At 47.0% G+C, this 24,523-nt stretch overlaps 1 protein-coding gene across 1 annotated transcript in view; it reads right to left on the bottom strand.

The window, feature by feature from the left end:
- Window positions 1-24,523, bottom strand: part of ADCY2 (adenylate cyclase 2) — a 3,241,403-nt gene that overhangs the window by 240,063 nt on the left and 2,976,817 nt on the right. The window contains exon 18 of the mRNA XM_069613724.1: window positions 16,277-16,461. Coding sequence (XP_069469825.1) covers window positions 16,277-16,461 — 185 coding nt within the window. The remainder of the gene's footprint in view (window positions 1-16,276; window positions 16,462-24,523) is intronic.

Below are 24,523 nucleotides of genomic sequence, written 5' to 3'. Positions count from 1 at the left end.
TGCCTATGCCAGCAGGGCACTGTCTCAAATGGAATCAGCCTACTCCTAGGCCAAAAAAGAGAGCCTTGCAGCAGTCTGGGCGTGCAAGCACTTTCATAATTTAGTTATTGAGAAAAGTTTCACCCTAGTGACCGACCATCAAGCTTTACTCTCCTTGTTCGGGAACCCTTGCACAAAGATGCTGCCCATGATCGAGAGATGGGGAATCCACTTGCAAGAGTACGACTACATCATTATTCATCGACCGGGGGGTGACCAAAACCCCACAGATTACATATCACACCACCCGACAGGGGCATCGACAACCAGAAAAGGGGACACCGAGTATATCAACTATGTGGCAGAACATACACTATTGCCTGCACTACCGCTGGAAGCTTTTGCCACCTCATCAACCGCGGACCCGTCCATTGCGCTGGCAATAACACTCACCAACAACAATAAGTGGAAAGATTATCGATGCGCCATAAAAAGTCACCCTGGAGTAAGCCAAGAAGAAATTGAGAGACTGCAGAAAGTGCACAATAAACTGGTGGTCAAAGACCAGTCGATACTACTGAGGGGGTGCAAGCTTGTCACCCCAGCCACGCTCAGAGCAGAAGTCATCAAGACAGCACATGAGGGCCACAGTGGAGCTGATAACACCAAAAAGCGGCTGGTGCAACGTCTGGTTCCCATTTATGGTCTCCCTAGTAGACAACTCGGTGAAAAGCTGTCTACCATGCCAGTGCACCATAAAGGCAGAAGCACCCATACCTATACAGCCAACACGCACACCCGACCGACCCTGGGAACGAGCTGCAGTCGACTTTTATGGACCACTAGACTCAGGGGAATATTTGATAGTCTTCTTCGATGAATATTCAAGGTTTCCCATTGTAAAGAAGATAGCGACAACAGCTTTCCCCAACTGGCAGCCAGGTTTGATGAAGTTAAGTAGTAAGTGAATTGGGCATACCGCGAACCATTAAATCAGACAATGGTCCCCCATTCAATGGACACTACTTCTCCACCTTTACGAAACATATGGGTTTCCCCTATCAAAAGATCACGCCATGATGGCCCCAGGCAAATGGAATGGTGGAACGCTTCATGGCATCAATCAAAAAGACAATACAGAGGGCATACTTTGAGGCCACCAACCCACATCAGGCCCTCTGCAGAACGCTCAGGGATTATGGCAACACAGCTCACGAGGCAACCAACAAAGCACCCGCCAAAGTGATGATGCGCTATGAGGTCCACACCAGACTCGTGAAACATGTTGATGAACACGCAGGGAAAGGAGAGAGCAAACCAGGACACAGACATCAAAAGAAAAGCAGTACCCAAAGAACTTGTAACCGGAGATGAAGTCCTGGTGAAACAGACACCAATAAGTAATGAACCCAGATACTCACCACACCCTTTCAAGGTGGTCGCTGTTAAAGGCTCCATGGTGAGACACAAGAAATCACACGGAACAGGTCCCACTTCAAGCAATTAATCAAGAATGAGGCTGCTGATGCGCCACTACGGGACTGAGAGCCAGAGGCGCAGGAAGCCCTATGATGAGTTGTGGATGCTTCCAGAAGAAGCGAGATGTACCTTGTCAGCCGGACAACAGGGCCCGGAAAGCGCAGGCCCAAGTGACAGCTGGATCTGCCCGCAATGCACCCTATGCAGATCCATGTGTCTAGTGGAAGAATGCTGAGGCAACCTCAGAACATTTGTCCGGGGGTGATGTTACCCAACCCTGTTCCTTTAAAGACCGAGCGGACCTCCAGGCGGGAAGCAGGAGGAAAGGGAGGATTTGGGGGTTTGGGAGAGGAACGTCAGTTCCTAAATTATATGCAAGGAGGAAGCAGTGAAAATAAGGGAGGTTCCCGCTCCAGCCTGTCTCACGTCCTTCATTCCATGGTGTAACTGTTAACAGATCCCTTTTTCAGTTTTCTGGTGGACGTCTTCGTAGGGTGTCCTCTGAGGTTGTGTGATCCGTAGTGTTGTGTCCTCTCTCTGTTCTGCATCTGATTGTGCAAACTAGTTCCTTGAATTGAGCTTTACTTACTTCCTTGAGTGAATAAAGAAAGCATTCTATGGTCTTCACACAGGTGATAGCTTGTTCGAGGCCGGGGACCCTGCTCATACACAATGCTTCTGGTTTTTTGGGATCCTAACAATGGACAATGAGTTGGTTCCTTTTGAGCTGGCTGGCCATGTTGCTGAAAGCACATGTGCTCAACCGGAATCTGTTCTATAATTTTGCCAATGCTTCCTCAAAGGCGTCTTTGTGTGTCGATCCGTCTGTTTGTTTCAGCATCTGCTAATGTGAACAGTCGTTGGCTCTGGGTTCCCAAAGTTTTCCTAAGTGGGGCAGATTTTCTCGCTGGCCAAATTCAGTTTTGTCAATGGCCTCAATGTATCTGTGGCCCATAGAATGGGTGGCTCACATGGAGTTCATAGGAGGATGGGTTGCAGAATGACTCCTGGCATAATTCGGACGTTGGTGCAATAAATTCAGAACTGTCTCTCTCTTCCATCATGTCTTTGAGTGTTGATGTCAGGGTGAGGGTATTGCACAGGGTCTCGTCCCACCTTCATCGTCACTGTAAAGCTTGAATTCTTCTACTAAAGGATGTGAAGCCTTTCCATTGTTAGACACCCTTTTATTGACTGAAGTATTCTGGTTACGAACACCCGGAATACCAGTTGCTTCATTTTCAGGAGCCGCGGCAGAGCTTAGGAACAGCAACAACTGCACACTTATTTGCTGGCATTTCGCAGGGTAGCCTGCGCCATGGCACGGAGGCGGGACCGGATGGGGCGTGATGCTACAATGGTATCTGGTGAGTCCTGCATACTGCCCAGTTTTTAATGCATAGCTGGCTGATGGTTATTCTGCTCAAATGATCCTCACCCCTTTGCCAGTTTGAATGGTAGAACAGCTTTTCAGCAAAGCCCAGTGGCACATGTGTCATGTCACTCATGCAGGAAAAGCTGCCTATCAGTAGTGCTGTATGGAGTCATCATTCTGTGAGCATGTCTCTTAAAGCAAAGCGGCAGTGCTAGGGACCTTTGTGTGAACCAGGGGACATTATAGATATTCAGTACTGCACTGTGCACCACAGGGCAGAGGAAGATAGAAGATGTTTCGTGGTGAAGTAAATGGACCTTGCGTAACGTGGTAGGAGAAGTATAAAGGAACAGAGCGGTGGGAAACCTACCTGCATTCCTTGAAAACCCCACTGGTAAAATGATCTGTACATCAAAACAACACACCAAAATGCTACATGCAGCTGCAGTTGTCATTTACTGGACACACATTAAACACACCGTCGAAATGCTATTGCTTCTCTTATGAAAAGGCAGTGGAAATACCTGGCTTTTCTTTTATTTATATGCCCACAGAAAAAGGACTCCAGGTGCGTTTCCGTGTAAAGACCCTTGTGGGAGCCACGTGCTGAAATGGCACGAGAGGATCTGCATCAGCGTTTAACTCCGCCGGAAAAACTGTCCCAGCTGCCAATGATCAGTTACCTGTAAAGGGCTTGGCAAGGCTGTGAGACGTTCAAAAGAATACAGTCTGAGATGCAGGCGTGGCCAGACTGAATGCCACAGTATTGGGCCAGGGAGCAAGGTTATTGCAATGTCTGTTTCAGAATCGTTCCAGTTCGCCTTTTGTGCACGAGCGCCAGGGGACCACTCCGGTGGTGACAGTGCGCAGTACAAATGTCCTTTAACATTAACATTAACACATCTGAGGATGCCGGTAGACTTCTATGCTGATGTTTCATGTTGCTGACTTATCGGACATTGAAAGATGGACACGTATTGGTAATGATGGCGCAGTACCTAAAATAGAAATATGCTATGCTCCACAGCACTTTAAATGACTAAGTCAATGAATACTAGGTATTCTAGATGCTGGGAGTGAACAGCGAGTAAACAGCCTCTGGGCCTCATTACGAGTTGCCCGGTAAAACCGCGTTCATTACCGGCATGCCGGAATGAGCAGGTCCGTGCTCTTATGAACCGGCTAATAGCGGGTGATTACGAGTGCGCAAGCACGCGCGTCCCCCCATGCCGGTAGTGGCAATACCGCCATGCCGGTAAAGGGCCTTCAACTCCCTTATACCAGCATCACGGGACCCGCCCATAGCAGTACCGCCTCATACCAACCCCTAAATACCGGCATGGTAATACCGGCATGGTAATACCGTGTTCGTCAAAAAAACTGACCCGGAAATTACGTCATCGCGCAGGAACGGGAAATGGGCCGGCGGCCATCTTTAAAAACACAATCCATTGCCATCCTCCATAACCACCAGCTGATACTCGGAGAGCACAGTGAAAATCCATAGAGGATGTCAAAGGCTACCAGGAAGACCACCCCCCGGCTGCGTAAACAGCGTTACTCAGACGCAGAGCTCACCATATTAGCAGACACTCTAGCTGCACATGCAGACACAATACAATCCCACGACAAGAAGCGGGAGGTGCAGCAACAAAAGAGGCAAATCTGGCAGGAGGTAGCCCGCAGGGTATCAGCCGTAGGTCCCACCCCGCGCAGTGTGAGGGACTGCAGTAAGCGGTGGGATGACCGCCGGTTGAGGGTACGCATTATCATGGCCACCAATCGGAGGGAGGCCATGGCCACAGGCGGGGATGCCCACCCCCCTGCCAAATTGATGTCCTGGGAGGAGACGGGCCGCAGATTCATCAGTCCTGAGTACATCGAGGGATTATGCGAGATGGAGATGGGTGTGGCATCAACCGCGGAAGGAGGTGAGTGACCCTGCAGATCCCTGTAGGGGAGACCATGAAGTAGCACAAGTGAAGTGGTAGAGAGTCTAGGCAAGGCAATGCATGTCCCAACACCCACATGACCATACCCAAATACAGATGGCGGGCCAAACGCTGCCACACTGAAATGCATGTTGAGTGCCCATCCCTTAACCAACACACCTGGAGCTTGCCCATGTGATACTTCACACAAACCCAAAATCAACGGCATGCCACCTGCCATGCAGTGAATGCTTACATGCCCCCTCTGAATACCCTGCGTGACACACCTGTAAGACATGAAAGCATGATCAAATGAATAATGAACAGCACCGCCACTGCCATGTCACACCATCACTGATACCCTGCATCTCTTCTACCCCCCCAGGCACTGATGAGGAAGAAGCAACCCAGGAGACAACTGCAAGGGCATCCACCTCACACCGTAAGAAGAGGGCAACCACCACCACCACCTCCGCTGGAGACAAGCAGGCCACACCCACACCTGTCCAAGGGGAGTCCCTGGAAGCACCCGCCTCCACTGGGGAAGAACCTGATGCCAGTGTGGAGCCTGAGGGAGACACCGAGTTGACATGCCCGGCCAACCCGGGCCCTGTGTCCACCCCCTCGACCCAACACCTGCAGTCACCCACCTGCAGTGAAGTTGATCCCTGCCTCCGTGACTGTGACCTACCCACCTCTGAAGAGTCCAGTCCCGAAAATGCCATCCATGTGACTGCACAACCCACCACTCCAGCCCCCTCCAGAACCCTGGAGACACAATTCTCGATGGTGGAGGCCCAACAGGAGGACATGTTAGACCTACTCCGCCAGTACATAGCGGATGGGGAGGTAGCCAGGCGGGGTATTGCCACAGCAATTGCAGGGACCACAGCGGCCATCGAAGCAAACATAGCCACTGTCAATGCATCGGCTCGGCTAATGAGGGACTGCCTGGGAGCGGGGACAGAGGTGCTGACCTCAATGCTGCTTCATATGCAGCGGCCACGGCTTGCAGAAGGTGTGGAACCTGCCAGCGAATCACCTACTACCTCCACACCAGCTTCATCTGTCCCCACCAGCCCAGTGCACCACACAAGTAGGAGTGCAAGGCACACTGAAATGCCGCCTCTGGAAGAAGTCCCGGAAGTAGTGTGGGGGGACAATGGTAGTGGGACACAAGGTTGGGGGTGAAGGGGTGCATCTTGTGGAGTCTATTGGGGGTGTTGGTGTTTGTTGGGGGGTAAGGGAGTTTTTTGGGGGATCAGGGAGTTTGTTGGGGGGGTCAGGGAGTTTGTTGGGGGAGTTTGGGAGGGGGGAGTGGGCACATGTTTGCTGTTGTAAATAATACACACGTTGTGATAAGAAAAATCCATGGCTGGACATTGTTATTTTTGTGTGCATCCATTTAATGTGGTACGGTGTTCAGTGCCCAACTCCAAACATTTCCTGTGTGCATGTCCACATTGGCCCAGTATCTGACTGACACAAGTCTTTCATAGTCCCTGTGTTTCAGAAGTATTCGTGAATTAGTGTTTGGCGTACAGCATGGCCATCCCGTGCTTCACATACTGGCAGGGGGGCTACTTCACCTCCGTCTCCATCCTCATCATCCTCACCCAGCCCATGCATGTCAATGTCAGGTGCAAGTGGTACATTTCTCCGGATGCACATGTTGTGCAGCATGACACAGACCATGGTGATCTTTGCCACCTTCTCAGGCCTATATAGGAGTGCCCCACCAGACCTGCTGAGGCAGCGGAACCGCCCCTTCAACAGGACAAAGGTCTCCTCAATCACAACACGGGTACGATTGTGCACACGATTGTACTCCTCCTCATGGCTGTTCTGCGGGTTACGCACAGGGGTGAGTAGCCGCGGCCTCAAGGGATATCCTCCATCACCTGCAAGCAGATTCAAATAGGTGTGTGTCACTCTGAACTGCCACATTCAGGGAGCACAGTCATGGCGGCAGCTATTTGGTGTGGCCATGCACATGTCCCTGTAAGCATGAAAAAATGTTATCTAGGTGCAATCTATACTGTCATGAGGTGTGGTAGTCTGGATCGCGTTCAATAGATGATGCAGGGTGTAATCATGCATGCTGAGGCAGATATGCTGTGGTAGTGCAACAATGTTTGGACTCCAATTCATACTGTTCATTATTTACTATGCATGGTCACACTGCCCACATTGCCACACTTGCCATCCTGTTCATTCATGCATTGCTTGCCATCACCATGGTGGCCTGGTTGGGCCTCTTACTTGTTCTCATCGATATGCATTATTTGTGATATGTGGCCCAGTGAAGTGTCATGTACTGTTTGACTGGTTCAGTTCAGGAGTGTTTGGCTCTGCATGCATTCTCCAATCACCGGCTATTCCCACCCAGGTGCAGTATCCCCCCCCCCCTTATGCATCCCCACACATCAGTACCCGAAAGCACTGCCATGGGACGGTTGTGCAACTCACCAAGCAGCCAGGCACGTGGTTCGGCATGTCGCTCCATGTGATGGGGTAGCGTGGAATTACCCAGTAACATGGCATCATGTGTTGATCCAGGAAATCGAGCGCAGCAATGGGTGATGATCTTCCTGGAGTCACATACCATTTGCACATTGATGGAGTGGTATTTCTTGCGATTGCGGTACACCGCCTCTATGGCATGCGGGACTACCAATTCCACATGGGTGCAGTCGATGACACCGACACAATTGGGAATGCCGGCCAGTGCATGGAAGCCTACTTTGGTTTCGGCTATCTCCTGGGTAGTCCGTGGTAGGGATACATGGGTGCTTGCGTGCTTCCGGAGGGCATCCAGCACTTGGTTCAGCATGCGTGAAAATAGTGGTTGTGAAATGCCATGCAGCTGGCCCACTGTGTGTTGGTAGGTGCCTATGGCCAGGAAGTGTAGCACAGACACCACCTTTAGTAGTGGGGGAATGGCAGTGCGTATTCCTATGTGGCTGGCAATGTCATTCTGTATCATGTCCACTATGGTGGTGATGGTGTCACGGTCCAACCGGTACAGGGTGTGGATCTGCCAGGGGTTAGGTTGAATGGGCTGGGTCTGGTGCGAGGGATTGGTGGCTGCCTACGAGGAACTGGTGGCTGCACTGGTGGTAATTGCTGGGCCTGTCTCACCCTCCTTCTCCTCCTGGGTCTCCTCCGTGCTGCCTGTTGTTGCTTCTGTAGTTGTTGTTGTTGCTGCTGTAGTTGTTGTTGTTACTGTTGTTGCTGTAGTTGTAGCAGTATAGGCATGTCCTCCAGTGCCATGATTGCAACTGCTAGTGTTAGCATTTTGGTGTAGGAAGGGGTGTGGTGTGTAGGTGTGCTCCTTTTGTACTGGGCCACTCTAAATTGCCTACACCTGTGGGGGGGTTGTGGTGTGTGGGTGTGCTCAGTTTATACTGGCACAGCCTCCATTGACTCCACCTGTGGGGATTGTGTGCACCTGTGGCAGCTGCCTTGTATCCTTCTTGCTGTTTGCGGGTGGTCTGAGATGCCTGTATGGCTGGCATCGTGCAGGCCATGATTACCGGCTTCGCGATGCCGGTATTTGCATGTATGCGTGGGTTGGAATTACCCCCTATTACCGGCATGCCGGTATTTGCTCCCTGAAGGGGCGCGTGTACGTGCCTATGCCGCTATTAGCGGCACCGTTGTTTAGTGTGCCGCTAATACCGGGTTTGCGGGTCGGAATGCAACGGGACGGTAAACGATGGCGGTATTACCACACCGGCATCGTTTTTGCCTTACTGGCATACCTCGTAATGAGGCCCTCTATGTTTTAGGATTATAACATGCAGGAAATGTGCATTTAAGCAATATGCCGCCTTATCCGTGGTAAGAGGGGAGGCAGATTCCACTGTTGCTAAGAGCACGAGGACTGGTTTCAGATTCTTTCCATTAAGAACCACATCACAAGGATTGTTATGGTGGAACATAATTATATGGCAGAGATACTTTGAGCCGTGGAAGCTGTATCCCTGGGGTTAAGTCTGCCCCTTGCAGAATTTCGACGTCCGACAACTCACCCACTTTGGAGTTCTTTTCGTGACACTTTTTTGAGAAGAATTGTGAAAAAATAGATTGTTTTGGTATACCAATTTTGGACGTTCAATTTAGCTTTATATATTTACAGGTTTTTTTTTCCTCCTTGTCGTTTAATTTATGAAAAGCCCCTTTTTTCTTTGAAAGTGTCAAAGGTAGCGTTGAACCTTTCTTTTTCAAAAGTTTTACAGTCTTTTTTTCCTTTGATTTCGTTTTCTTCTGGGAGATGGCTTTGGTTTTAGACTCGTTTTTGTTATCATGTTGTTCGTCCAGGTCATTTGAGTTTAAAGGGTTATCCCCTTCTTTCATTTTGCTCCAGATCAACATCGGGGCCCAAAATAGAATCTGACACATTGAATACTTCCATGTGGGCCTGTGGTGGCCCGATCTTTCTTCGTTTTCCAAAGTGTTCGTGTTAACCAGCGAAGGCGGGCTTTGAAGATTTTCGGAGTCTGGCCTTGGGTGAATGTCAATTTCAATTGTCACATTATTGCCACTAGGGCATTCCGGTTCTAATTCCAATACGGGTGTCCTTGGTGTTTTCCAATCAATTGGCACTTTTGGGGTTTGAACCCGTTCTTCATTTGTTGGGGTGGGGCTGTTTTAATTTATCAACTTTGCCGAACTCTCCATTCACTCCGCGGCGGCTAGCAGGTTTTGAAGGTTGGCTCCTCCTTTCAGGATAAACAGCAAAAACAGACCTCACAGCAAGCAAGGTAAATTCAAAGGCAGACTGTCGTAGACTGCCAACTCCCCTGCCGAACTCTGCCTGCCCTAATGCTGAAGACATGCCTAATGACCCCGAGACTCAGTATGTCATAGATGCAGTGCCCCAGCTCTTACAGCTAAAAGGAATGAGGACATCTGTCTGCTCAGCTTACAGGTATCTCCCTGGAGACCAGTGCAGAGCCAATGACTCTAAGGGCTATGCTAAGAACACAATAGGAGCATAGAGACACCATTGTCTATGTTGGTGGTAGCACTGTGGAGGACTTTGTTATTTGCTTCCTTTTTTTCCTAATAACAACACAAGATTGCCAAGCCGATTTATTGATGTCAACCCTATTTAATACTGGAGCCAACTTTGCTTCACAAAGACCTTGCTTTTCATCGTTCTTCACAGAGAGCTCCCATTGAGGTGAACAGTGAGGAGGGATCGTCCTTGCATGGGCAGCCAGTGACTGCCCCCAATAGCCCTAGGACCCCCATCCAAAAAAGCAACAACTGCAAAAAACATCCAGGAGCAATTACTGCTCTCTTCACTCGACCTCCTCATTTGCCCTTTGCAGCACTTTCATCTACCATGTGAGTTTTAATCTCCTGAACTCGTTTTCACAGAGAGAACTCGTTAAGTATAATAAAAATTGCCAAAGCGCATAGCGAAGGAAGTCTTGATTCTATTAAAGACACGGAGGCGATCATTATGCTTTATCTTCTTTAATACTGCTTAACACAGCTTTTCAAATCATGTTCATTCAAAACCCTTTTTTTTTTCTTTTTTAAACGAGAAATGTAAAAATCAACTCAAAATTTATCAACATGTATCCTTATAACTGGATCATGGCCTGTCTTTACTACAAGTCCCATGAGGCTCTAGGTAGCCTGTAGTCCCAGCCTCCATGTGAACCACCAATAGGAAACCACTCCCTAGTATAAATCCTCCTCTGCCTAGGTCCTTTCCTCTTCTTTTCTGATGCTCTTCCTGCACTTGTCTTTAAAAGTCTTACCCTCCTGAACTGGCATCTTCCTTCCTGCCTGTCTGGAGCGGTGGATTCCTCTCTCGAAAATAATATTGCATCACTCTCTTGAGTTTTTCATCTCTTCCCCTTAAATAAAAACCAAAAGGATATGTTAGGGTGGGGAATTCGCTTCCTATTCTTAAGGAGAAACATCAGGTTAATGATACAACTGTCCAATTTATACAGTGCGACATTCCTTTAGGGAGGGATAATGATCGCCTCCGTGTCTTTAATAGAATCAAGACTTCCTGCGCTATGCGCTTTGGCAATCTTTATTCTATGACAAGACCGGAGGCGATCATTATGCTTGATCAAAGCTTTCAATCACTGCTGATGCCATGTTCTCTAGAGGCTTGAAATAGAAAGTTCTGAAAACGGAATCACTCAACCAGTCCGCCGCCTTGAGGATCTCCTGCAGCGGAACTCCGACTGCAAAAGCTCTCGAAGCCATTGATCCCCTGGTCGAATGAGCCCCGAAGACAGAAATGTCTATGCCAGCTAGATCCATAATCTCTCTCACCCATCTGGCGATAGTCGACGCTGCTACTGCCTTAAAGGGCTTTCTTCGCGCAATAAGCAGCTGAGTGACTCCATGAGGTCTAAGCGCTGCTGTCGCTGCTTCATAGCACTTAATGCATCGCGCTACGCAAAGCTTGCTATTGTCTGGAAAATATGGGTAATTAATTACTTTAGAATTTGTCTTGGTACGCTGCGCCAAGTTAAACGCTATGCCCTCTGAATAAAAGATCTTTCTATCTACCTCTAGGGCCTTCACGTCTGATACTCTCCTGCAGGATACTAAGCAAAGTAAAGTGGCTAACTTGCCTGATAGCTGTTTGCTCGATAAAAGGTTGTTCTGGGGCCACAGTTCGAACAATTGTAGGACCTTGTTAACGTCCCAAAGTGCTGCATATTTAGGTAAAGGAGGTTTAGTAAGTTTCACTCCTTTAAGGAGTCTAGTTATTGCTGGGTGTTCCCCTACTGGATTCCCGTCTATGTGATCGTGTCCCGCCGAAATGGCTGAGCTGTACTATCCCACTGTCCTGAAAGCTCTACCGCTGGTTGTCAAAGCTGCTAGGAAGTTCGAAACATGTTCTATAGGAGCTGAAATGGGAGAAATACTCCTCCCCCTGCACCATCTGGCCCAGGCCTGCCAAGCGGAATCATAGCTCCTGATCGTGGAAGGGGCCCATGAAACCTTGATAAGCTCTGTAGCTTGCTCTGAAAGGCCTGGCAAGCACCACCTGCGCCTGAAATTCTGCACACTAGGAGATGCAGCGTCTTGTTCTGAATCAGCGGATGATATTCGCCCTTCGGATTGACTAGGAGATCTGTCCTGTGGGAAATCCTCAGCGGGAAATCCATAGAAAGTTCCATCAGAACTGGAAACCATGCTTGCGATTTCCATTCTGGTGTCACTATTACTAGCTCCGCTCCTTCTCTGCGCGTCTTCGCTAGGACCCTCGCCAGCATCACGAAGGGGGGAAAAGCATAAAGAACTTGTCCCCTCCAGTCGTGCATGAACGCATCCGTCCCGGATGCCTCTGGGTCCAGTCTCCAGCTGAAAAACTTCGGCAGTTGGGCATTCAGTCTCGAAGCAAACAGATCTATACCTAAGGGACCCCATCTCTGTTGCAATTTCTTGAAGACTGATTCGTGCAGTTTCCAATCGCTGGAATCTGTTAGATATCGGGAGTTCCAGTCCACGACTGTATTCTTTGCTCCCGGAAGATACTCTGCTTTCACTGCTATCTTTTTTCCAAGCAAGCATGCCAGAAATCCTTTGCTAACTCGGCTAGCATCTTGGATTTCGTGCCCCCTAGTTTGTTGATGTACCTCACTGCAGATATATTGTCCATGCGCAGGAGGATGCAGCTTCTCGCTCGATCTTTGGTAAATGCTTTTACTGCGAATGAGCCCGCCAACAGCTCTAGGCACTTCATGTGCATGTCTAATCTCCTTTTGACCATTTTCCTCCAGTCTCGATGAGACCGCATCTCACTCCCCAGCCGGATCTGCTGGCATCCGACTCTATGACCATCTCTGGAGTGTCTCCGAAAATTGCTCTGCCGTTCCAGGCTTCCATATTGCTGAGCCACCATTGAATCTCCGCTTTGCTGTCTGCGTCTAGCGGGACTAAGCAGTGATACCTCAAACCTTTCTGAAGGAATCGTATCTTGAGCCTGTGAAGGGCTCGATAATGCAAGGGGCCCGGAAATATCGCTTGTATAGATGCTGTTAGGAGACCCACTATCCTGGCTAGATTGCGAAGCGATATAACCGGCTTCTTCTGAGCTGTCCTTAGATCTTTCTTTATCACTCTGATCTTGGCTACGGGAAGTTCCAGGGAAGCCTTCCTCGTGTCTATCACAAAACCCAGGAACTCTATCCTTCTGCTGGGTATTAAATCTGACTTTTCTATATTGATGAGGAAACCCAATTCTGCAATGCGCTTGCTTGCCCATTGAACCTGGCTGACTAGCCTTTCTCTGTTTTCGGACATGAAAAGGATGTTGTCTAGATAGATGATCATCCGAATACCTTTGTCTCTGAGGGCCGCTGCCAGAGGTCTCATTAGCTTTGTAAAAGCCAGAGGGGCTGATGCTAGGCCGAACGGCAATGTCTTGAACTGCCACCTCTGCTTCCTCCAAGTAAACTGGAGAAACTTGCGGTCCTGGGGGGCCACGGGAACTGTTAGATATGCGTCCTTCAGGTCTAACCGTGCTAACCAGTCGCCTGTCCTGAGCAGATCTACAAGCAGATGGACTCCTTCCATCTTGAAATGTTTGTAGACTAGCCAGCTGTTCAGCTCTTTCAGATTTATCACGGGTCGGACTTTGCCCTTCCTGTGGACTAAAAACATGTTGCTCAAGAAACCTGTCGAATGAGGCTGTGCTTTCTCTATGGCTTGTTTCTGAGCTAGCTCTCGCAATTCCCTGTCTAGTAATGTCGCCTCTGCTGCTGAACAAAGCAAGCGCGGTGGGATTCTCTTCTGGCAGGGGTAATTTACAAAGTCTAGCCTGTAGCCTTGCGCGGTCTGGAGAACCCAAGCATCTGCTGAAAGCTCTAGCCAGTTGTGCATAAAAAGCGCTGTCCTGCCCCCTACCGGTGAGTATACTGCTTTGCGTACTCTCACCTGAGTTGTTAGACTGATGCCTGGAGTAGCCTCTTCCGTGCCTTCCTCTACCGCTTCTGCCTCTATTTGGGAAAAAGGCGTCCTGCTGTCGCGATTCCCAATACTGTGCTCTCGGTCCCTGTGGCCTTCTGTTGGAATTAAACCGGCCGGTCGAGCGGCCTCTGAATCGACCGGCCCGGCAAAAACACGCCCGGGAAAAACCTTCTTAATAGCTGTCTGAGCTTTCTCGAGGGCCGTGTATGTGCCCACGAACCTGCTCATTTCTTTTACGAAGGTATCCCCAAAGAGCAGACCTTGAGCGCTTTCTCCCGCTTCGTATGAAGCTAAGTCACTTAGTTTGCTATCTATTTTGAGCAGCGTAGATCGTCTCCTTTCTGCTGAAAGCGCTGCATTAGCATTGCCTAAAAGGCATACGGCTCGCTGAGCCCAATTAGCTAGTACGTACGGATCTACTGGCTCTCCAGTGTCCTTAGCTCTCTCCGCGAGATCCATAATCTTCGCAATGGGCCCTGTAAGGTCCAGTACCTTATCTTGGCAGGAACGCCAGGCCCGGTCCATGCCCTTCCTTACGTCTTTATTCGCTTTGGTCACGAATGTGAGCATTTTCGGGTCTAACTCGGGAGTTTCGGCTACTTTCCCGTTCAAATCTGGCCTGGGGCATTCTGACCTGAGCCGAAATCTTGTTTCTTTTTCAAGCGGTTTGCGTATCTTTTGAGCCATATAAATGGCTACCCTTGGAGAAGGGGTCCATTCCGTAGAGCGCGGGTGCCTAATAGCATCCGGCTTGAACATATCCGATATGTCCTCATCAGGGGTGGCCTCCACCTTGCTGGCTGTACTCTTTCCTGAACTGGGTTGGATCAGAGTTTTCTCTGTGCTCGGGTTGCTCTCGTCATCTTCCACTTCATCTTCACTATCTGACGAGGAACCCTCCTTCCCCACATTATCCGCCCCTGGGGATGGGGGTACGAGGCTTGGCACTGCTGATCTTGCCAAAAAAGCTTTTTTAAGCCTAAAGAAAGCATCAGCTGCCTCCTGGGGCTGTTCATCTTGTCCCCTGATAGAGCCCGGGGGGGTAGAAGAGTGCTTTCTCTTCCGGGCCGCTTTACGCCCCCTATTATCTTTCTCCAGAGGTCTTGTGGAGGTCCCCTCCCCTGGGTCTTCTTGAACGCCAGCTTTAGTGCCCAGTAAACCCTCCAGTATCTGGAGTCTATCTTGTAGTGGTTGAACACCTTGAGCTACTGCTCTAGTCAGAGAGTCTCCTAGAACTCTCTTGAAGCTGAGAGAGAGGTCTCTCTCCTCCTCATGCATTTCCCCCTCATGCTCATATTCCTCTTCCCAGTATTCATCTCCCATATCACATGCCATATTACTTGCTTGAAAGGCTGATCTTCCAAAGCTTGGTGTGACTGGGTTATGGGAGTCTCCTTCAATGTCCAAGGGAGCCACACAGGAGGAGCTTTCCTCCAGGTAAATGAAGCCGCAAGATTCGAAAAGTATATTAACTTTTTTTAAATTTATTTTTATAATGCTGCGCTAGTTCCGGTGAAAAAACGAGACTCCTGCACTGGGGAAATGCCTCCGACGCTCGCACAGGGAGATTCGACCGTTAACTGAATTGAACTCCCTTGTGCGCATGCGCAGAAGCCGAGCGCCGGTAATTCCACGGCGCCACTGCCGCGTTCAGGGCCGGGCTCCCGTGGCCTGAGGAGATTGCCGATAATGTGCTGAGGAGGCGGGCGGGCCCCTAGTGCGGGCGATGACGCTCGCGGGGCGCCGCCCTCCTCCGACCTGTGCTATTATCACGAAGAAATATAGCGTTCGTTTTCCTTCATTACTACCGAGCGCGCGCTCGAATTACAACGCTGCCTGTCATATTATATTAACAAATCATATATGCGCTGCTAATACAATAAATTTACATGTACAGAAAATAAAGCACTGAAAGGCTGAAGAAAAGTACTTAGCTGTGTGAGCAGCAAAAAGAAGAGGGAAGGACCTAGGCAGAGGAGGGACTTATACTAGGGAGTGGTTTCCTATTGGTGGTTCACATGGAGGCTGGGACTACAGGCTACCTAGAGCCTCATGGGACTTGTAGTAAAGACAGGCCATGATCCAGTTATAAGGATACATGTTGATAAATTTTGAGTTGATTTTTACATTTCTCGTTTAAAAAAGAAAAAAAAAAGGGTTTTGAATGAACATGATTTGAAAAGCTGTGTTAAGCAGTATTAAAGAAGATAAAGCATAATGATCGCCTCCGGTCTTGTCATAGAATCAACGCCTTAAAATCCATTTCGATGAGGGCCTCGAGACTCACTTCTTCTTGAGTGAAATGTGTTTTTTTGTTTTAGACATTTATATTCTCTCATAAACACTAATGGGCCTGTACAACGAGTGGTTATTTGCCTGTTATCAAACGCAAAACAACGATTAGTATCATTATTGTGCTGCTTGCTCCAACCACAAAGCCCAATATAAACTGTCTTGGTTTTGCATTGCATTAATACAGCCCAAAGTCAACACACATTTGCAAGTTATATTAAAACTATATTTTATAATTTCGAAATACAGAAGGGGCACTTACCTCTTTAGGGGCACTGATGCATACAGATACCTGCTGTATGCCTCGAGCATGGACGAGTGCGTGTGCAGCAGAATGATATTGTAAATCACCAGGGCTATCAACATGATCATCATTTTCAACTCGTAGTTTATCCGCAGGAAAACTGAGCATGAAACAAATCCCAGGATGCAACTGTATATAAAATACTGACACACGGAAAGAACAAGGTAAACAATTAGCAAATGAGTGCATACAGCAATACACAAGAGCACACACATATTCCTGAATTGTATCATGAGGAAAGTAAACAGACGTAATGCTGTTAAGGTTAATAACATATGTACAGCAGTTCTTTCAAGTGTACTCAAGAAGTTTATTCTGAGGGCATTCAGCCTTTAAACAGGTGGCTGATGGTACATTTAACATTTACTTGAACAACCATATTTATATGTTTTCATAGGGCGACACTAGTCACCCCATAGATAAGGTGAAGCCTATCATCCATAGGAAATGCAGAGATTCTATGGATAATAACTTCGGAGCCGAAGGATGGATTAGCACAGCATTTGAGGTTCCTAATTTGGGTCTTGAGCCCCAAGAACTGGTCAGATCGTACAAATCCATGTTACATTTCAAAAGATATAAAGGGTAAAAAAAATGCTGTGTTTTTCACTTTTCCATTCATTTTCCCATAGGGAGCACAGCAACAAATGCAGGACAGATTTGTGCCAAATAAGAAACAAGCCAGGCACAAGCACTTGAAGGAAATTCTTTATCAGTTTGGAATAAATCTGTCCAGTAGTTACTTTTTTAAATTTGGTGTAGAGGGGGGTTTCCCTATACCCAAAAGGTTAGTTATATCTCGTATGATGCATTGATGGTGCCAAGGTATTTCAATTCTGAAAATACACCATTGCGCGATTTGAAAATCAATCAATCAAATCAAATCAAGTTCTTAAATTGATTTTGAAAAATGCCCTCAAATGATATAATAGGTGTAACTAGGGTAGTTTTGAGGACAGGGAGCATGTGGTCAGGCGAAGAAAGGATAATTTGTGAAGGTTTGGGGCTTGGCAATAGTTATTTTTCCCCCAAGTATTTTTCAGAGTTCGAGAATCAGTATGAACGCCAACAAAAAAGAGTAAGTACATCAGAACTATAATAGATTGAGATGGGACAATCGCCGTGATTGCTAATATGAGGACGAGGACTATTTTAAGTTCATTTAGGAAGCAATTTTTTTTAATATAAAAAGAATTACATGGATTGTTTCCTAAATGAACTGTTAAATGTGTAAATGTGTAAAATAGCTTATATTTCTTTAATTACTTTTTAAAAAAGTGAGCAACGAAAGGGGGTACCCGATGCTTGTTTACTACAGCCTTTGTTTTGATTGGACAAGCTTTGAAGGTGACTTAATAGTGAAGATCTCGATTCACTCCTGACTTCAGCAGGGAAGATATCTACATCATGACACCTCTGTCTTCTTTGTCACAGTATATAATTAGTAAACCTGCCTAAACCCCTACAATCCCTCTTCCTCATCCCTTTAATGAATAGTAACCTTACCTACCTACCCCCACCTCACTGTTCCTCATCACAGTACCCCACTAACCCAACCTCACTCTTCCTTCTCACAGTACCTCACTACCACCAAGTCACTGTTCCTTGTTACAGTACCACACTACCACTGACACACTATTCCCTGACACAGTACCCCACTACCAACTCACTCTTCCTCTTCACAGCCCTCCACTACCACCACATCAGTCTTCCTCATCACAGTCCCCCACCACCTTACTCTTCCTCATCACAGTACCCTCGTACCACCATCTCATTCTTCCTCGTCAAAGTACCTGACTACCCCCAACTCACCCTTCCTCATGACAGTTCCCCACTACCAACAACTCCCTCTTCCTCGTGACAATCCCCACCACCACCATCTCAATAATAACCTCCCAGAGTGATCAAAGACTCAATTTCCAATGTGTGTACCTCCCCCAAAAATGTTCAATCAAGGGACATGCAGTTGGGTCTTTAGGTTACATTACTTATGTGTTAGGGGACCAATATAAAGATGCCAAAGTTGAATTCTATTATTGAGAGGACTTTGAAATGTAAATAGCATGCAATTTGCACTGTTTTACAGTATATCAGACATCGTTAAATATGAGTGACAAGTGAGATGATTCGCAAGGTGTTGTCAGGACAATGGAATAGTGAACCAAACATCTGAGGAGAGCTTCCTCATTGCAGTGGCAGCAATACGTCCACTGACCACCAGAGAAAAGTCTGGGACCCAGGCGACAGGGAAGAAATCACCCTAGGAGAACTCATTCATCGCAGTGGCGTCCTTAAACTGACTGACCACCAGAGAAAGATCTGGGTACCCAGTACAAGGGATTTGAGAATCTGAGGAAAACCTCCTCGGCAGAATGGTCAAAATAAGGCCATTGACCAGCAGAGAAGGGTTAGGGACTTTTAAAAGGGAGTTATTCTCATGGGGAAGATACAAAAACCCTTGGGACATATTCCAGAGATGTCAGGGGAAGGAGTCATTCCCCCTGGTTTTATTGTGAACTGTACAGATCAGTACCAGGAGAAGGGAGTCATTCTCCTGGTCCAGAACATGGAGTTGTGCAAAGACTGTGTGGAACCTGCAAATCAGTCATTCCCCCGTTTATCCATTTGAAGAGAACATTCTTTTGAATACCACCCAAATACCAGGGGGAGGGACTTTCTGTTGGTTTATATTAGTGTTTAGTTGCAGTGTGAATGATAGAAGTAGGTTGTGACACAGAACCGTTGACTTTGATTTGACAGAGAGCACTTTGAGGTATGGAAATCCCTCTTAAATGATAAGGATAGTGTGGGTCTTTTTTCACAAATTAAAGTCTATAACCACCAGCATGCCACCTTTGTGTCATCTTCCTTCTTTGACACCCTTACACAAGAAAATACTTTGGTCACAGTTAACCAACTTTGGGAAGACTATGGTTTCGTATATATCATGAAACTGGCTGGTTATGTTCAGACTGGACATACTTATTACTACTTGAATGCTGTCCCAACAGTTAACAGTCTAAAACAGGTTGTATAATGCAAGTACCACTTTTCTATTGTATGCATGTTAGAGGATTATCCCATGCAGATTCTTTGTCCCTGAATTTAGGAGACGTGGTTGTCCCATTACTCACCTTTGAGATGGCACTGTACACTGGTGGCCCAGACACCTTTGGGATTATACAGCACTCCGATGTGCAGTTCAGCAAGTGGCTCTGCGGCCAGAGTACCACTGATGGGCACCCAGCGGGCAGGCTTATAGGGCTTCGAGGAGCAAGTGCTCCCATCTTTCAAGGTGCTTTTTTCTATGTAACCAGAGCCCTGTGCCACACAATGGACCAACTCTGATACCTAGCAACTGCAGATTTCTGTGCCATAGACCCTCTTTGCCCTACTTACATCGCTATGCCTCAACTCACCGCTCTCTGCCCCACCTACCTTCCAGTACCTCTTTTGGCCACTCTCTGCTTACCTACCTTCCTGACAATCATTGAAAACATGTGATTCTCTGCCACAAACAGGGCGCAGAGAAGGCTTCATTGCGCGAGTGGCCACTCCTGGCATACGCAGCTGACATTCAGTTGCTGGGCACTCTGCTAATCTTCCCTTTGCTCTTGTTCGCTAATGTTTTCCATGTGAGGGATAACTGAATATGATGGACAGCAGGCTGTTATTATAGGCATACTCTGTGTGAATGAGTATTGAATACATGTTCAACAGTCCATAACCTCCAAGTAGGAGCCCACCAGTGTCCTACTCTCCCTTTGGCTGTCTGAGCCATTGCTTCACAGAGATACCACTCTTCCATTTATTGCTTCCAAGGGGGGAGTCTTTGGGGATTTTTGCCTGGTGCTTGGACCATACCATTCTGAGCCTTACATATACACTTGTGGTCAATCCCAAACTGTCTTCAGTAGTGGTGTTAACCACTGGAAGGACCCATCCGGGTTTGTCTACTGTCCTTGGGATACCTCAGTAGTGGACTAGGTGGAAGGGGTTGTATACACCCTTTGACAACATACTTAACAATCCTTTCTTGTTTCCTCAGCCCCACTATCCAACATCGGCCAAGCTCATGTCCCATACCACCACACTTGTAAGAAGTATGTGCGATCTCCCATGGAAGGTTTCTGCGGGCAGTTCTGGTCCATGGGTCAGACTACCACACCTGTGTGGTGCAGTGTGGTTCTACTCAGGGGTTCGAGTTGCACTATCATCATTCATTGGGCGACTTCTGGTGAGTCTATTTGTAACAGTTTGCAAAACCACCTAAACCCCACCAGGGATGATGGAATGAAATGCCACATTACAGCAGCTAATCACCCGATATGCATCGGTCAAAGTTAAACTTGTCAAGGCCGATCAACAGAACGCAGCTGTCCTTGCTTGCATGAGGGAATTGCAAGTTAGGGTGAGACCATTGCAACTCGGTCCTAATGTCCCAATTCCTCATAATCAGCCATTGCCTTGAGATCCTGTTGGCACCTCCATCTCCCAAGGCAAAACCTTTAATATTTCATTATCATTACCATACAGTTTTCATGGTGATCCAAACAAATTGAAAATGTTTTAGACTTAATGTATCTTACAGTTTAATAAGAAACCAGGCAATTTTTTCCAACAGATCAGGCTAAAACAATCTTTACAATAGCAAATTGGGACAGTTAGACAATGGCTTGGGCTACTCCTGTGAACTCAGATGAATCCATGTTGTTTAAATGCACCACATTATGGATAACATACGTCCACATTTCTCTGCCAAACCACATAAAGCACATTGGTACTCTGGAAACGAGTACTTCCGACCTGCACCATCAAGACCACAGGTTTCACAGTAGCCTTTCCCACTGTCCCACAAATGAAGCTCATCCCCCTTTTTTCTTACAGAGCCAAGTGCAGCAAGGCCAAAAGTAGTGGCAGATGGGCGCCATACAAGACCACTTACATTACATTACATCTTATTTATACAAAGGCCATAACCTTTGCCTTTATTAGTACTTGTTTTTACAGGAGTTAGGTGCAAGAACAGGTACAGGATCACACACCTGTCTTATTTATGCTCCATCCCTGTGCTCTTAAATGATTCTCGGGAGCCTATACTATGTGAGGATGGGTCGCTGTTAAAGCCCAGAGTGGTGACCCATTCTATGGTGGCCCTACAACTGAATGTGATACTGGGAATCCCTTAGCTTATTCGACATATTTCTGTCAATAACTAGCTCTTGCAGCAGGTACACCTCTGCTCGGTCTATTGCTAGGTGGTTTATCGCACTGAAAATTGTCAAAAGAACATTCTTTCTCTAGGAACCATGTTTTGCCTCCAGGTATCAGAGTTGATTCAGTTCCTCAAGGCCACCATGTCTTTGAAGAAATGTTTTCCTTTGGCAGAAGCAGAACAATTACTGCCACGTCGTCTGATTATCCAATCCCACACGGCTGGGTATATTCACTCACTACACAGGAGGAGGTTTCCTGAAGGAGTAAACGATGGTGCACTAGAGAAGAGCTTTATCCAGCTGTCCATCTCTGTAGCTGGAGCAAGTGTAGTCTTTGTTTAAAAAAAAAGACAGGGGGCCTTCATCGATTATAGAGTTAAACAAAATCACGGTTAATAACCGCCATCCACTCCCCTTGATACCAGACCTCATTGATCAAGTATGCTCTGAACAATAGTTCCCAAAATGATAACTTCGGGGTTTTTATAATTTGCTCAGAATATGAGGAGGAGATGAGTGGAAAAGTGTTTAAAACCAAATACGGCCATTATGAATACCAGGTGATGCCATTTAGCCCGTGAAACATGTCTTTAGCATTCCAACATTCTATTTTGGTTATCTTTCATGACATAAGTGGCAGTTTATTTGGATCAAGCACCATGTTTGTGAAGTGTCACGACAACTCCAGAATCATTGTCTGGACGCCAAGGTTGAGAATTGCCAGCTTTATACGCATGAACTTGAATTACTGGCCTTCAAAGTTATGCCCAGTGGAGCACAGATGGACAAGAAGCACAAGCACTGTTGGAATGACCACTACCTTAACAGAGTTTCAACAGTCCATTTGTTTTGCTAAATTCCCTTGGTACGCCATTCAGAACTTTTCAGGCGATATCAAAACCTCTAATTCAACTCAGCAAGAAAGAGCTGCCCTTTCAGTGGACATCAGTGGCACAGTATGCCTTTGATCACTTGAAGAAAGCATTCTACACATCTTCAGTGTTCCTTCAAGCAGGTATAAAAAGATCATTCATTATGGAAGACAATGCTTGAATACCACACTTGGTGAGGTTCTATCCCAAAAGGGGAAAAATTGTAATTTTCATCAGATAGCATATTTTTGAAATCACTTGAATCCGGCAGACTGTAACTACTCAACATATGAGAAGGAGTTATTAGCGACTTAGGAAGGTTTCAGTAATTGGCAGCATTATTTAGAAGGGACATTATAGTGAACATTATATCCCATAAAAGTATTGATTGATTGTATAAATCAGACATTTGGGAAGAAAGCTTGGTGTTTGACCCCTCATCATGCTTGCTGGATGTTGTTTTCTTCTTGTTTTATGTATTCTTTGTCACATCGACCTGGCAAATGCATGACAAAGCAGACAAACTATCCCGACAAGTCTTTGATGTATATATTCACATTGAACCATTCGTCCCCAGCCACAGGTTATCCCTGTATAAGCCCAGATGGGTAACGAACAAAAAATGATGGTCTGTATGCAAGATCCTCTGGTCCTATAGCTACTTCAACAATACCCAAGACAGAAACCTACCCCTGATGGGTTGTTTTACCAGAATCAACTTTAGGTTCTGATGGAAGAGGTACGAGCTGACCACCTGCACTGGTGGCAGGACTCTTCTCTCCTCTGTGATAAAAACAAACCTGTGAGATGATGCCATCATGGTTCTCGTGGCCACTTGTCATAAGCTCACCTGCTTCATAGCGATCACGGTGATCCTCCTCCGCGCTGCCGGGGGTCCTGCTCTGGTCACCGCTGTGTTCTCCTTCTCCCCCGGGACAACATAGTGGCGGGTGCCCCTGCAATACTCCTGGAGACTGCCATGGACCCTTGGTGACGCAAGACGACGCGCATACCAACAACGGAAGAAAACTGTCACGTGACAGCGGCGTGTCATGGGATCAATCAGGAAATGCCTTTCCTGACTATTTAAATGGCCAGCATTACAATCTCCTTGCTTCTCAGCTGTTGTGTGGGTGACCTTTTGCATCTCTGTATTTTTTTACCCTTCTGGTTTTTTGCTTTGGCACTTCTCTTGGATTGCTACTATTTTTTCCTTGTTGGATTTGGTTAACTTGGTATTCTTTCGGAACTTGGATGGTGACTCTGGATTTGTTGAACTGGAACTCTTGTGGATTATCGTGGGATTTGGTACTTTGGACATTCGATTTGCTGGATTTTTCCCTACCTGAAACTCTGGTGAGACAGCTACAGTGGAACTTTGTTATCTTTTCCTAGTTTGCGCCCTTGTGCTGTTCGGGTTAGGCTTGCCTTTCCTGGATTCCCAAAGTCATCTGGCTGTAATTTATTTCATCATCATTTGCCTATTCCTAGACCAGATATGTTATGTATAGTGAAGTTGGCATAATCTTATACCGAGTATTTTGTTTGACTGCTTCACTGTCTTTCTTTCTAGCTGCTGAGGGCCTGGTGTAATCATATCCTGTCTCACTCCTTGTCCCAATTTCTGGCCAGGGGTTGTCTACATTCTTCCTGGCTGGTACTTGGGAAAACGGGCATGAATTAATCTGGGACCTCAGTTCATGATACTACTCATGAATAAGGACATTCTGGGGTATGTTCAGGAGTGTGCTACCTGTGTACAGCAGAAACCCTCTCTACGAGCCCCTGCAGGGTTGTTACTATTGTGAGAAGAAGCCTCCTGAGCTTGGGGAATAATAACCATGGATTTCTTAAGAGAGGTACCACCCTCAAAAAAGAGGGCAGTCATTTGGGTTACCGTAGATAGTTATAGGAAAACGTGGCATTTTGTTGTACTCATTATCCTGTCTTCCGCAGAAACATTAGCAGTCTATTTCATTCAGCAGGTGATGCGTCTGCATGAAATCCTAGACTAGACAGTTTCAGACCATGATTTTCAGTTTATAGCAATATTCTGGCATACCTTAGCAAGACTACTGAGCTTCCAAATCCTACACTGCACTACATTGTATCTGCAA

The sequence above is a fragment of the Ambystoma mexicanum genome, chromosome 5p, assembly GCF_040938575.1.
Source record: "Ambystoma mexicanum isolate Mex_15411 chromosome 5p, UKY_AmexF1_1, whole genome shotgun sequence".
Classification (NCBI taxonomy): domain Eukaryota; kingdom Metazoa; phylum Chordata; class Amphibia; order Caudata; family Ambystomatidae; genus Ambystoma; species Ambystoma mexicanum.
The sequence above is the reverse complement of the archived record's forward strand: the minus strand, read 5'-3'. Positions and strand labels throughout refer to the sequence as shown.